The sequence below is a fragment of the Aethina tumida genome, chromosome 2 (assembly GCF_024364675.1).
Source record: "Aethina tumida isolate Nest 87 chromosome 2, icAetTumi1.1, whole genome shotgun sequence".
NCBI classification, from domain to species: Eukaryota; Metazoa; Arthropoda; class Insecta; order Coleoptera; family Nitidulidae; genus Aethina; species Aethina tumida.
This window is the reverse complement of record NC_065436.1, coordinates 33,133,933-33,150,326: the sequence shown is the minus strand read 5'-3', so window position 1 is coordinate 33,150,326 and position 16,394 is coordinate 33,133,933. Positions and strand designations below refer to the sequence as shown.

Here is a 16,394-nt window from a genome sequence, read left to right as displayed (position 1 = left end):
TCCGCCAATTAACGATGAGCTCCAGTCTCCGGGCTGATGGCAACGCGTCTTTGGCAACGTAATTAATCCGGCCACATGGAAGATCGCTTACATACACACACACTCTCACACACAAACGTTGCAATTCATACACGGGTTGTTTATGTATTAAATATCAATATTATCGGAAGTTATTATAGTAAGTATTCTATTAATATATTTATTTCATTAATGACATAAAGGCTTCTAAGCAATTATATTACTATCAAATAGTTTTCAAACATATTTAATGATATTAATTCCGACTAATGGATGCTTTATTATTGAAATAAAAATACTTTATATTGACCAGGATGTAAAATTAAAAGGAAACTGTAATTATAACCTTGAAGGTTATGCAGTGTCCTATAATTTTTCGAAAAGTTATGCTGACCAGGATGAAAAATTTGAAGGAATCTGTAATTGTAACTCTCAAGGATTTGATGCTACATTTAATTTTTATATCTGCACATGGAAGATATCTTACTTGTATACACATTCAATCGTTACATTTCATATACGAGTTGTTTATGAGTTAAATATCAATATTATTGAAAAGTTATTTTAAGTAATCTATTAATATATTCATTTAATTAATGACCTAAAGACTAGTAATTATATTAGTATCAAATAGTATCTCAAACATATTTGATGAAAGTAATTTCTACTAATAGATACTTTGTTATTGAAATAAAAATACTCTATATTGACCAGAATGTAAAATTAAAAGGAAACTGTAATTATAACCTTGAAGATTGTGCGGTGTCCTGCATTTTATTTAAAAGTTATTCTGGCCAGGTTGTAAAATTAGAAGGAATCTGTAATTGTAACTGAAGATTTTGATGCTACATTTAATATGGAAAATCGGTTTTATACACAATAAAATGAAAAGGAAATCTGTAATTGTAACTTTGAAGGTTTTGATCCTACATTTAATGAAGCACATGGAAAATCACACACACACACACACAAACGTTGCAATTTATATACGGGTTGTTTATGCAATTATAACCGCGTACACGGTCGAGACAACAACAGTAATGCCGATGTTATTGTAAAACGTGCCGGGAAAAACGATTTCTCACGATTCAATTGGACGTTACAAGAGGCGATTGAATAAGGCAACGCGTTATTAATAAATGCGCGCGTCCCACGTAAAAACGCGAAAATAATACGTTGCCGATTAACTACGGGCAAATGATCGTAATAAATTTTCGTGGCCTACACGTGCATTGTGCTTGTAGTCACAATGGCCGGCTCCGATGTGGTGTAATAAAGCCCGATTGAATTGTTATAAAGTTCGTTTCGCATTTATTAACCATTCACTCACCTGCGCTCCTGGGATTTTTATGAATCGCTGCGAAACAAGGCAATTGGTTAATCGAGGGTCTAGCATGTGTTTGCACAGCGATATAGAATGATGAATGGTACCAGAATTGCGATCGGGGATTCACAGGACGCCACGATAAAATCATTGAGAAACACGGGCTACAATGAAATGATAATTTTGTTTACCTGTCACATAAATAAAAATGAAACAGAATACTACGTACGGCATAGTAACAGAAGTAATCGGTTATCTGTAGTATTTTTTACTGATCCATTGATTTTTTTATTATTGAACGATAAGATTATGGTGTCACTAATGTGTCGGGGAATTTTAATTAAATAAAAAAAAATTGCTTAACAATACTATCGACCTTTTGAATTTCAATTGAAAATCTCGTGTGTGTAAATGAAACTATTTTTGTAACATTAAATGTTATCTTAATCTTTATACTTAATTAAATTAGGTTTTGGAAATTTTAAAGTGATTAATAGATTCTACACTAAGTAGAATTTTAAATTCTAGATTTGCATTCTTTTATTTTGTTACATAAGAAAACTTGTTGTTTTCCATAATGTATAAATCTAATTCATAAATAAACTGTGTCAGCAATTTATTTAAATTAATTTTATAAATTATACAAAATTAATTCAATTGTCGTTTTCAACCTTCTTAACAAATACATTTTGTTTTCTCAAAAATGTTTAATATGTTTAATAATAAAATTGATTATTTACATCATTTTATAGTCTTTATAATTTATAATTAATTTTTATTTATTTTTAAACATTTATATATTCTAATTGTTCTTATTTTGTTAAAAATATTAGACAGAAAAATATATTCACTTTTTTGGTAATAATGTTATTAATAAAATCATTTTTTATATTATTTTAAACTCTATTTTTTATATTTACTGTAAATTTTTAATTTTATTACTTACTATTACTATTACTTATATTTGTAAACATTTATATATTATAATTGTAAGTACTTATTCAATTTTGTTAAAGATAAATGAAAATGTATTCATATTTATTTTAGTTTTTGAATAATTTTATTCATAAAATCAAGTTTTTTTTTGATATTTTTTATAGTCTATTTTTTATAATTTACTATAAATTTTCGATTGTATTCTTTTAATTAATTTTAATTTATTTAATTTTATATTTCATTTATAATTTTTAAATAATATTTATAACTTTGTTAGTTTTTGAGTAATTTTATTAATAAAATCTAGTTTTTTGATATTATTTTATTACTAAACATTTTTAATTTAATTTCAATTTATTTATTTTTATTTTACTATTAATTTTTTATATAATATTTATAAATATTTATATATTCATATTATAATTAAATGTTGTTAAAAATATTATACAGAAATATATATTCATCCTTTTTTAGTTTTTTTTTTTAATTTTATTAATAAAATCTTTTTTATTATTATTTTAAACTTTATTTTATATTTTTAAATAATAATATTTGTAAATATTTATGTATTCTAATTGTATTTGTTCAATTCGTTAAAAATATTAAACAGAAAAATATATTCACATTTTTTTTTTTAATTTTTGAATAATTTTATTCATAAAATCAAGTTTTTTTTTAATATTTATAGTCTATTTGTTATAATTTACTATAAATTTTAAATTTTCAATTATTTAGTTTTTATTTTACTCTTGATTTTTAAAGAATATTTGTAAATTGAATGTATAAAATTAAATTTTTTAAAAATATTGCACAGAAAAATATATTCATGTTTTTTTTTTAGTTTTTTATTTGACCCTATTTTTTATAATTGACTCACTTTTTTTATTTTATATAAAAAAATATTATTTATTTTTTATATGAATATTTTACATTAATTTTTCTATATTTATTGAATTTTTACAATTTTTGTCAATTTATTGAAATGATTTTCTTCTTCTTTTTCATGAAATTCTCTAATAATTTACTGTTTTTATCATTTTATATAAATTTCAGATGAAATATTAGATTTTTCTATAACTTTTTATAAAATTTTCAATTTTTTGTCAAAATTTTATTGGTTAAATTTTTACAAAATATCAAACAAATCTTTACAAGTTTTTTGCCACTCCAAACATTTTAACCAGTTGTCCCACTCCGCACTTTAAGACACCGGACACGTTTCGACTGATGATGGTATTTGTTTTGGGTGTAACCCGATCCGTGTATAACAGTAACACCGTACCGTGAACCTGCAATAAAGAAACGTACCCTCGGTCCCCTTCGTCGTCGCGGCCGCCGATCCCGTGGGGGAAAAAAGAGTCCGGGATCCGCCTCTGCGCTACGTTCCACGATCCACACACACAATACAACCTGTAATCTGGCATGAAATGCCTGAAACGATTTATCTCTCGAATTTCTCGGAATCCGGTCGACACCACCCCCCCTCTCCATCACCCGCCGAGCCGCCTCCTCCTACCGAGTGACTCACATCGGGCTCTTCACGCGAGATTTTTACGGCGGAGAGATACCAGTTTTGTGCGTGGTGCCTATAGTAGTGGATTCTCGTAGTAGTACGACGGGCATGCACGCGAACGGTTCGACGGTACGGTAACGGAGTGAGGTCTGGTGCGTTAGGCGACCATCATCGTCATCGACGTCGTGTTTATTTATTGAACTTCAGATGTGATGTGCTTTGGTTATTGTTGATGTTGGTGCACTGTGACCGGTGGTACTGTCTCTGAAACAAAAGGATTAACCCGTTCAATTTAGGTAGGCTAGGAAATGAGATGCTGCGTTCTATAAACTGGATTAACTGGTGTCGTTTATGACAAAGAAAATAAACAAGCGACCACTTCCACTTTCAAAGTCGTTTCGATTATGGGATATTTGCTTTTGTAAATGGGACGATGTGTTCGTGTATTATTGGATGATGTGACGTTAATTAACTTTATCAATATTTATCTTCGGATTTTGTAAATTATCTGGAATGGCTATAAATACGCACTATTTATTAATAGTGATATTACATCGATAAATTACACAAATTGATACGGTACCATTGAACCTCGAAGGAAAAGTTGTACCGAAATTGTATCCAACGTACAATTTTACAAAAATATGCACATGTAAATTAGTACTGATTGTGAGTAAACAAGCTATGTCCAGTACTATTAATATTCATCACATTTATAATTTTATGATAATTTAGTAGTTTTTTATCAGGCTCAAAGTTTTGCAATTTAAAGCAAGACCATTAATAAAACTTACTGTACATTTTTTTGATGATAATAAGAAATAACCAAAGTTTTCCGTGTTGATACCAGTCGTACCAGTTAACTGGAGCCATTAAAACAACAATGATTCAATTAAAATGTGAAAGTTGACCTACGAATCAAATGGCGAGTGATTGAAATTATGGTGGATGAGCTAGTTTGGCCTTTATAAAAATGTATTAATGTGCTAAAATTCGTCAGTGTATTAATATCAAAGGAAATCCACATGTTTATGCGACTTGATAATTATTTATCACATCTTGCACATAATAACATCCGGAAACACAACAAATTTGATACAAACGCGAACTGAACTGTGTTTGCGACAGCGATAACGAAGTGTAGGCTGCATAAAAAACTCATAATAATCTTCACTAGCATTGTTTTCAGTAATTTACTAATCAATTGTTCTAAAAATATGCTCCGACCATTAAATTGTGAGTAATCGGGGTTCAAGTTTACAACCTTGGGTGTCGTAACGGTCAATTTAAATTGAATTGTTTTGCAATAGCGTTGAATATTCCATTTTCGAATTAAAACAAACACATGTTGATCGATGTTTGCACGATTGGCGATCGATCACGACCATTTTGACGTGTACATTCACACTCATCAATGGATACTGCCTCGCACCGTCGCAAAAAAAATGGAAAACCTGTCGTCGGTTAATCAATTCGAATAATTACCGAGAAAACGGGCTTTTTTCCACCGCAACACCCAAAAGGCACATCATAATGTCGAGTGGTCGAGTGCAAAACAACAAAAGCCCCTCGGGCCGCTTCTAATTCGGAACAATGACTCGTTTTTGTGCCGTTCAGGTATAAATTACATTCAACATTTTATGTTTTTTTTTTAAACAATAACCACCGCCACTCGAGAACGTCGCGGGGGGTGAGAGTTTCTCGTTTATCTACCTGCGCTTTACGCTAGGAAAGTCATCGTCGACCCGAACGGTTCCTTGCATAATTAAACTGTGTTTGGATAGCGATTAGAATCGCGCGAAGAATAAAGATTGCGAGGATGGAGTGAGGCGTGGAGCATGGGGGGACCAGGCACGGACAAGGTCGCCGTAGTAACGATTAACAAACACTCACACACACACACACAACCGTGGTGAGTTGAAGCAGAGTGCAAGGCGAAGGTTACATCACATAACCTTCCTCAACCGTTCGCACTGTGCGGAAAAACACCGATACCATGGCTCAATATTTATTTATTTTTTCTTAATATTCGTGTGCAGTTATTGAGGTACCACTCTGGGATTTCTAACATATAATGATGGTACTCAACAAATAAAATGTATATAATACGTTTAACTTCTAATAAAAATGAGCAGTACCACATCAGTTTAATGGTACTGCTATATATAATATATTATTATTCATATGGATGATTCTTCTTCTTTAAATGAAATGTAAGAAATTATTGGTACATACAAGACATAGATTACAGCATCGACAGTACCTATAGACTGCCTTCTATGATGGTGTTATGATTAGAATCACTGAACTGTTCGTACTGGTCAAATTGATTACATAAAATACAATTAATTTCTAATGAAACTGAAAAGTACCATCAGATTAATAGTACTGGATCTTCATGTGTTAATAACATGTTAGAAGTCAATACTATAACACACTACTACTTCACTGCGGAAGATCGAATACAGTCATTTATGATGGTTTTATGACTAGAATCATAAAACTGTTGATACTGGTCAAATGGAATAAATAAAATACAGTTAACTTATAATGAATATAAAAAAGTACCATCAGACTAATGGTACTAACAAATACATTATATATTTATATTCTAATAAAAATGGGTCACCTTCATATATTAGTAACATAATAAAGTTATTGGTACTGTGATACAGGTTCTTTAGTATCGAAGATCCAGTAGATTCATCTATGATGGTCATATGACTCGGCAAACTCTTGGTACTGATGAAGATGAAATGTACTATGAGATTAATGGTACTGGTCAAATATAATATATTAACTAACTAATGACATCAACTAAACGCACCTATATCTTTTAATAACATGTTTAATGTTGTTAGTACAATACTATGACACAGGTGCTTCAGTACCGACAGCACCAAAGTCCGAATACAGTCATCTATGATGTGTTTTTCTGAAGAACTGCGATTACCATTGTATTGAACCGCAAGAAGCGGTCGTCGGGTGTCAGGCACGCATAGAAAAGGCAGTGACGCAATGTCTAATAATAAAAGCCCGACGAGATAATAAAAAGAAAGAGAGATGGCCGTCGAGGAGTGGCTGGAGAAACCGTGGGGGCCCCACTCGATAAGCGCGCACCGTGAAAAAATGCCGCCAAAAATAAGGACGCTGGTACCGTACGTTGTGCAACCGTCGTACTATACACAAACACACAGACACTCACAAGAGAAGAATCATCAGTGTAATAAAGCACTTTCCCATGTTTGCATCGCGGCTTAATGATCAATTGTTTAGAGAGTGCAATTTACGATTATTCGCTGTGTAAATCAGCTGTTCAATAAAACACGAAATGTCAACGGTTGCGCAACCGCAACCATCCTCGCAAACAACGGCGTTGCACACGAAATTCCACGATTGTGGGGAAACTGTGGGCGAACTTGACTTGATAATGCTTAATGAATAAATTATCTGTGTTGTTAACTTATTATTTAGGCATTGGGTTTTCTAACTTTACATTTGAATCTTTACCGAATGCAAACCATACAAGTTTATTATAAAACGAGTTTTTCAAATATATGTCTGTCATAAAATAATAGAAAACGACTAAAATGCTAATAAAACCTAACCAGGAAAATTATGAGGTAATTTATTTTAACTACAACTATATGTAAGCTAATAAAACTAAAATGTAAATGTATCTATTACTCAATTAGTTTTCATTTAATAATTCTCGACTTTATTGACCCGTTCAATTAATTTTAATGTGAAGTTTATCACACTGGTACTGTATTTGTTTTTTAAAAAATTTAATTAAATTAGTGCGATGCAAATTATACAGAAACATACATCATCGACATGTGTTTAGCTATCACCGAAGAGATGGCAGTGCAAGCACTTGGTAAAGGCAACAATAATTTAAGCAAAAATTGATTTTCTGTGTTTATATTTACCTATTTAAAAAGACAGAGGTTGACATTTCGTATAAATAATTAAAATAATTACTATAATTTTATGATTATAGTTAAAGATAAGGTGTAATGTTCAACTCTCATAGAATGGCTGTTACCCTACTTAGAAATCTTTCTTTTTGTACAAGCAATAACAATTTAGGAATTAACTTCAAGCTTTTCTTATGCAAATTTATAATGGTGGGCGAACTTGACTTGTTTGCAGTTGACTGCGACCAAACTGAACAAAAACTACACTAAACATAGTTACGTAAACCGTACAAAGATTATGCACACGCAATTTATAGTAAACAAAAACACCTGCGAAACGTACGTACGTATGAATTATCTCTAATTATTGCAAAATAATGTTTAAATAATTCATAATATCGAGAGTGTATTAAGCTCCAGTTACACAATCAACGCTGAATAGAAATTTACATATGGAAATTACAAACTGTGTAGTAACAATATTACTTACTATAAATAGAATGCTACATTTCGGAACTGCCGTATCATTACACCAACATACAGTAAGATAGGTAGGGGTGGAAAAAAGTGAATGAAAACCAGGGAGCGACCCAGTAACCCTGTATTGCCCTAGTCACCGTCAGCGGATCGATGCCGTAGTCCAGGGGGGTGGCTAAAAGCGATTTCATGAATCGACTTCAATAAAGCGCCGCCACCCGCCCACGTATATCCCAGACGTCCGCAATGTGAATGTTTCTATCTCCCTTTTTACTACTCGTACTACGCTTCCCTTCTGCGCCGCCACACAATCCACTATTTGATAAAACATGTCCGTTTGTCTGTTTTTGTTCGCCACTCTTGGAGTTTGGCTATCGCACTAGAAGGGTCAACAAAAAAAAAAAAGATTATTTAAATCTCTTCAATTGACGGGTATAAAATAAAAAAGGGGGAGACACTTTACAACACGCTGCCAAAGTCCATTGCATCCCGAAAGGATTATATCGGGCGTGGTTTTATGGCTATTTGTTGTAAAACCTTTTGTCGTGTTAAGAGGGTCGTACAATCTCGAGTGGTGCCCCGTTCTGTTGTATAATAGGATTATAATGGAGGTGAATTGAAAGGTACTCGAGTACGGTACTACAAAATGCACTTTTGAATGCGCAGCGCTCTACCACCGTCGCTTTCTAAACCCAAATAAAATCAGTCGTGGGCGAAAAATTCGTAGTAACCACTTTGTTTACTACGACGTTATGCTATCCAAACGACATGCTAATAAAAACATAAATGAAACGCACACGGAATTTAGCCGCATCGACCAGCTTTCGAATGTATTTAAACAATTAATACGCCACTAAATTTATATGCTAATAAAACTACATGTGTTGAAAATGTGCCGACCTAAAAAATATGACTATAAAATTTCAGGTCGTTGATCCACATTGAAATCAGTATGTGTGTGTGCGGCATTGTGTTGGTGTGAATAGCATCATGCAGTCTATATCTAATGTAATATTGGTTCGATGTGATAAAATGTGTTTATTAGAGATCGAAGACTTGTAAAGCCCTATTCGGCGCAACAATGAACTGAAAAGTGTATATTATATGGGAATCGCACTGGATTTATTAAACTGTTGATGATTAAGTACTATATATAGATAATTTATTTATAACGATACATCTGGTATTGGCCTAACACAAACAGTACCGTGTGGGCTTTCCAATAAGAACTCTCGCGTGATTCACTCTTAATAAAGCGTTAAATGTGTACACACTTGTAGTACATAGTTAATTCATGGCAGATTTATAAAAAAAACATATCCTTTGTTCCAGAAAAGGTGTGAGAAGGCTGATTGCCGATGATTTCCGCTGGTGTGGAGGGAAGAATACCCTACATGACATATTCAGAATCTTGGAGGGGTCCCCCCAAGCAACAGCAAGAGCTGTTCCTAGTACCAGCACCAAAACCACTTTCTACTAGGTAAGTCCACTTGTTTAAACCTTTTCAAGCAACAGAATTTAATTCGCTTTTTATTTTTCAGTCGTTACAATGGGGTAAACACAACGTCTCCAAATGGTACCAGACTGGTTCCTCCTCTGGTACCACCCTCGAGACCGATCAGTAAATACCCCTCCCCGCCCACGATACCAATGAGTCCCGTCAATTTGGCCCAAACAAAGGAAGAGGCCAACGACGACCTGAGCCAGTTCAACCCGTACCAAAGGGTGTTTCCGGGCCCTTACTTCCAATACCCCATTTACTCCCAGCACCACCCGTACATGCTTAGCAGGAATTACGCCATGCCTCCAACACCCCTATCTCCGATGGACACCTTCTCCCCCACGATCCCAACCCCTAGCAGCACTTCTACGTTCCTGTCGCCACCGAGCACCTTCAGTCCGCCCTCGTCGGTCAAAACGATGTTGAGGGACAAGCGGACGCCGCCCCAAACCCCCACCTCCATCCAACCGCAGGGCCAGACCCTGTTCAAGATGCCGTCGGGCAAGGAGGGCTCGATGAAACACCGCATCCTGACCCGACCCGAGGACAACGTGCGCAACGGTCCCCTCGATCTGCAGAAGCCGACGGAGGGCCGTAAGCGGCTGGCGGCCACCATTTCGCCGCCCAGATCGCCGAAGAAGACCATCAACAACAACACGATTCCGGGCAGCTTCACCAAGGGCTCGCTCATCCGCTTGGACAACGGGGAGCTGAGACGGGTCGAGGACATGCGGACGGAGGACTTCATCGCGTCGGCTGACAGCAATCCGGAACTGAGGCTTGCCGAAAGCACCGTGGTGAAGATCGAGAACAGGGCCGCGGGAACTGCTACCATTACGCTTAGCTACAATCAAAGACGTGCACAGGTAAAGATTACGACCGCTAAATTGTTTACAAGTGCACGGGTACGACCCTGGGGCTCGCGCTAACGATTGTATTTTCTGGGCAACACAAAAGGAACTGTTCATTACTCATCCATTAAGTCGTTGTGTGTTATGGGGCTTGGCATTAATGAAGACCGGGCCCGAATCCGACAGTCACCATGCAGATATAATAAATGATTAAAGAGAAATTTCAACGCGGCGCCATATTATCAAAGAACTCCACAACAAATATGTCTGTGATCGCGCCACCGTACCAAAGAAGAGTAGGCCTGGGACGTTCAAGGACATCCAGTCCCGGAACAAGAGCCTCATTTTACTTCGGTACCACCTCGCACAGTGGAACGAACCACGCACCAATATTTAACAATTGGACCAGCGCATTAACGTATACGACCGGGTGTTAGTAAAACCTTAACAGCAGAGCAAAAAATTAAGTACTTTTACGAGCTTTTTGTGACTTCCACAGTGCGTGACTGGTGCGGCATTCCTGACGCCGCTCACGTAGTAGTAGTACTAGCGATAGAACCAGATTTATAATAGATATTCAGTGGTCGATCAAAGAACTAGTCTGAAAGAGCTGGGGACAGGTTCTCCGATACGCCCGTCCAAGTGGCCTCGTACGGACGGATGACATCCGACACTTGCGCTTATGTCCTGTCAATATGTGACGCTGGTCCATGTTTAATGTGGTCTCAGGCACGTAGTTGAAATATTTTATAGGGCGTGTTTCTTTTTAATTGTAGTTGTTTGAAACGTAATTAATTAAAAGTGCAGAGATGAAACACCAACAAAGCCATTTATTAAAGATGAAAGTGGCGTATTAGTATAAATCATCCGTCTGAAAACGCTTCTACTCCGTCTGATATGCATAAAATGCCCGACGTATTTATTTTCGTACCCAATTACTATGTTTAAAACTTCAGAATGACGATCTAAATGTAGATAATCAAAAACGGGACCCTGCCAAACGTATTAAGATAATATTTTTTTTGGCCCGCAGCCATCTAGTAAATTGTTTCACGGAAAAAATAACATCGGTCATAGTAAAAGTCAAATCGCATTTGTACTATGTGTCATTCTTAAAGCTAAAAGGAAAGGTATTCGTGTACATTCGTGTGCAAAATTCAAAAATATCGGAACGAGCTTCGAAAATAAATCAGTCGGTGTGTGTGTGTAAACATTACTTACGCTTTACATCATCCGCCAACGCGTTTATTGAAAGAACGAATCGCTTTTCTTATTTATAAACATCCAACTGACTGGGATCCGTCGTATTTATGTTTCAATTCATCGATTTGTTTATTCACGGAAACTTTAAGCACCCATGTGTATTAGTCTTTTAATTAATTATATGTGTTTAATTAAGGCTACGCCCCATTGTTAGTTTTAACAAACGATTTTTTAATCTGCAACCCCCACCAACAGGTGTTCCACACAAACGAAAACTTCGCCCACCGCGGCAGAATTCTGACCGTTTCCTTCACCTTTCGGTTAAGAACGCCAGCGTATAAATATAACGCGAGCCGTGTTTTCATAACAGTTTTTTTATATTTCGTTTCATGACCAGCCAGAACCGTAAAACCATTCACCCACGCGAAAATTGCTATGCTGAAATACATTTTGCCCACGCCGTATTAACACATGTTGCAATAAAACAGGAGTGGTACGGGATGTAAGTGCTCTCGGTTCATTCAACGTGGTTTTTCGTTCTTTTGAAAGTCCGATGTCACTTTGGGAAACGGTCCAATGCGAAGTACGAACAACGTTTCTATAAATATCAAAGGGCAATTCCGCCCCGTTTTAAAATGCAGTGCGAAACATGCTCATACGTGTGGTCAGCGACCTTGTTGATACCTTGCCTGGGGCCCAGAAACGGACGAAAGTAGAGTTCCGAGATGGACGGCATATTTCTCACAGCCGATGCACTTGTGCCGTCGATGACATCATCGACGGACAAGTTTGCGCACCGTGACACACACAAGCCCCAAACCAAACCGTACGACCGGACGTTAACTGAACATTTTGGTTGCAGGTGGAGGTCGAATCGCAGGTGGAGCACCCGTACTTCGTGATGGGCAGGGGCTGGGCCTCGTGTCATCCGGAGAGGACCCAGCAGTGCTACGGTCTGTCCGTGCATCCGCTGAACGTTGGCGACATCCTCATCTCGTTGACGCCACGCGAAACGCCGCCCTCGATCAAGTCCGGCACGATCATGACGACCGCCACCACGACGGCCATAACGTCGCGTCCCGTCAACAGTACGCCGCCCAAGGGCGTCGATCAGATGCACCAGCCGGTGAATATGCACGCGCACGCGCAGCCGTCGTCGGCGTCTCCGGACAGGAAGAGGAGGTGGTCCGCGCCCGACGACATGTGCGAGGAGGAGCAGAACGCGAGGCGGCCAAGGGCGGAATGAAGAGTTATTAGTGGTTGTTGATTTTTGTTTTGGTTTTTGTACAGTTTTCTGATGTTGTAATTATTGTGAATAAGAACAGTTTAATCAATTAATTATGTCGATATACATATGGTTTTCAAAAAGATATGTTGCTGTATAGAACGTTGGTAATATACTGTTGCTTTAAAATGATATTATCGTCGCAGATAAATGTCAAAACATCCAAAAGAAAACAGTAAAATGATGTTTTGATATTTGTCTGGCTTTAATACGCTGTACTCAGAAAAAATTAGTGCAATGAAAGTGTTGAAAATAGTAGGATGTAAGTTTCTTCATGACAATATAAGATGGGCAGGATGCAAATTATATGCTGACAGAACTGGAGTATTAAAATTGAGTGATATAATTTTTAAAACATGAACAATAAAAATTAGTGATGGTTTTGTTATACGTAGAGAAAGCACAGGTGACGATTCGCATTGTAATCGTCACTTACGATCTCAAATTGAAGATTTGTGTGATATAGGACTGCTTTTAAAATATTGTTCACAAAGATCTGTATTTTATTTTACTTTTAATTGGAATTTTTGATGTGTTTGCACATGAACTGAAGGAATATTGCAATGGACTATTGTTTTTGTTAATATGAATGGGTACAACAAATTTCGGAGCCCGTTGATTTTTATCAAAACAACAATAATTATACATTAAACGACATTTTCTTTTACGTTTTGTCATTGGTGTGTGATTTTACGAACTGAATTTTTGATCTCACTGATTAAAAATCGATGTGATTTTAAAACTGGCATCTGTTAACAAAAATATTGTTCAATGCACATTTGTAATTTAATTTTAGAAATTGTTACTTATCTAAGTTATTGGCCGTTCAGTTTGTTTTTTTTAACTTTTGCTCACTGAAAATTTAGATATCAAAAAATACATGAAATGTTTCATATATGTGTATGTACCTATACATGTATATAGATAAATGCTTTTTAATGTTGTTTATATTTGTTAATACACAATTACCTATTTCCAACTCACGAGTTGCAGAAATAAGTAATTTTGTATCATCACGTATATTTTTCCATGTGAATTCTTGGCTGTGATACAGAAAAGTATGTGGAACGAGTGTCACTTCCCTCCATATGTCTTATCTTTAAAGAACCTAAAAGTTAACGTACGCATTAACGTAAAATACCTCACTTTGTGCTTATTATAATTATGATAAAAAGGGATAACGTTCTCTAGAAAAACGCTTGTAATTATTATAATGAAAACAGGAAACTGTGTTATATTTGAAAAAAATAAATGTTATATATTATACAAGCTTTACAGAATGTCTTCATTCAAAAACTGGTTTAGAATTGTCAAATATGTAAAAATTTAGCATCTGCTTATCTTTTCTATAAGTTTTAATGTTAAGATTGTAATTTCCACGTAAATGTTCCACATTCCACATTTTATCACAGGATTCAGATTGACGTGTCTAATGATTTACATATAAATGTAGTGCAATAGCTGTGAAAAAAGTTGGTAATGTGTTGCAGTTGGTGAAAAGGCAAAGCTTAATGTGATTTATTGTTTTAATAACAATCGATAATCACCCGGATCATTGATTTGTGATTGTTGTGAAACAGTATGAAACGGTGGGCATTCTGTGATAATTTCAAAATTTTGATTTGTGACAACAGTATTTTTTATTTATTTATAAATTTGACTATACCTGAAATGTGTTTGTGTTTACCCTTGTACAATCAAGAATTTATACAATATATTGTTTGTATATAGAATTTATGCAATTGTTTTGAACAAAATGAAAAAACAAATTATTGACTAGGGTACCAAGCTCAAATATGGTATGATGTAAGAGCCTGTTTGGTAGTTAGATACGCGATAAAGAAAAGAGAAGACAATGATTATGAAGTGCCTTTTAATGAAATATGAGAGTAACGCCTCTCGAGAATGTTATTTATCTATGTATAGAGGATCTATAAAATCAATGCTAACAGATTATGTACAGATATATTATATATATATATATATTATTTTACAGATACATGTAAGGTGTGCCATGTTGTTGAAATGTGAAGCCAATTTGGCGTTGCAGTCAAACCAATAAAATATATATGTACTAATTTTATTTGCGTTTTATTTCATTCAATAGGAAAACATGTTTATCCTTAAATTTAAAAGATAGTTAATAATTTCCATAACAATCCTAATAAATATGAAATTTAAAAGTATTTTCAATGTTTATATAATGTCTAACAAATTCAAATAATATTTACATTTTGTTTTAACAATAAGTTTAATCATTTTCTAATAACCAATTTGCATATTATTAACTTGTTAATTTATTCTTATATACTAAATAATGCTAGAACAAATAATTTAAAAGGAAAAAGATGAAAAATGTGTTTTATTCTTTAACAACAATTATATTATGATTTATTTAACCATTTAAACCAGTTTTCATAAACAATATCCTACATAAATTAAATAAAATTACATGAACAACAGAATTTTTAAATGAATAATAAAACTAACATCACCAAGTCTCTTGGGGTATTAATAAAACTAAATTAATGAATATTAAAAAATAAACAGAATGTTAACCACTACATTTTTCTAATCAGTATTTGGTCGGTCCCTTCTTGCCCTATGAACAGTCTCCATCCTCCTTGGCATATTCAAAAATAGTCAACATAGCTTGCCATTCTTCTCTAAGTGCATTAACAAGTACCTCTAAATTTTGAGGCTGGTGGTTTGGCCTGTAAATTTGTCGTTGAAGACGACTGATTCGTGTTCAATTGGATTAGTATGTATAAGTCTCGCATGATGAGATCGGGCATTGTCAGCTCTATAAAACGAAATCTGGTCCAAATGGAATAATAATTGGTTGAATAACTAATGTTATGTTAACATCGAGCATATATAGTTTGTCGTTTTAATATGAGAACTCTGTAGTAATAATTCAACTTCAATCTCACACTGATACCGAACTACCTCCAAAAGCAATAATTGAAGTCATATTTTGCTCATGATGTCTCACACCACGTTCACGCCATGTTCAAATACGGCTATCCTAGTGACATAATGAGTACCAAGATTCACCTGTTAAAAAACAATTACAGCATGTGCAGATAACCCAATGCTCCCTGTGGCTCTAAAACCACCTTAATGCAAGGTTCTTCTTCTGATGGAGAGACTTATAGTGATTCCAGCATTTTCACGAAGCCTGTATGTAGAGAACGCCCGATTTTATGTAACAGAAATAATAAGAAAACAGTCTTGTCATCTGATTGGCGACCACAGCTACTGGTTGTTGGCTCAAATTGTGTCTCTTGTTGCCTCGGTTTTTTGAATGAACAATAAATTTTCAATTTTTTTTATATCAGTATTGTTATTGAAGCACTAAGTAGA

The 16,394-nt window shown here is 35.0% G+C and overlaps 1 protein-coding gene and 1 long non-coding RNA gene across 8 annotated transcripts in view; one reads left to right on the top strand and one right to left on the bottom strand.

Moving 5' to 3' along the window:
- LOC109604150 (ataxin-1-like) overlaps nt 1-15,109 on the top strand; it is a 66,181-nt gene extending 51,072 nt beyond the window's left edge. For 4 of the 7 annotated variants that reach the window (XM_020020677.2, XM_020020676.2, XM_049963866.1 and 1 more), the window contains 3 exons: nt 9,521-9,668; nt 9,730-10,555; nt 12,606-15,109. In XM_020020677.2, the coding sequence (XP_019876236.1) occupies nt 9,547-9,668; nt 9,730-10,555; nt 12,606-12,989 (1,332 nt within the window). In that variant the 5' untranslated portion in view covers nt 9,521-9,546 and the 3' untranslated portion in view covers nt 12,990-15,109. Of the gene's footprint in view, nt 1-3,943; nt 4,088-9,520; nt 9,669-9,729; nt 10,556-12,605 lie in introns of those variants that run through there. The other 3 variants (XM_020020678.2, XM_020020680.2, XM_049963865.1) reach the window with 3 other exon arrangements.
- Nucleotides 3,366-7,368, bottom strand: LOC126264722 (uncharacterized). Its single transcript, XR_007547385.1, has 2 exons — nt 6,619-7,368; nt 3,366-4,055 (listed from the first exon to the last, which is right to left on the bottom strand). It is a non-coding gene; the product is annotated as an uncharacterized LOC126264722 (long non-coding RNA).
- Nucleotides 15,110-16,394: the final 1,285 nt, after the last annotated feature.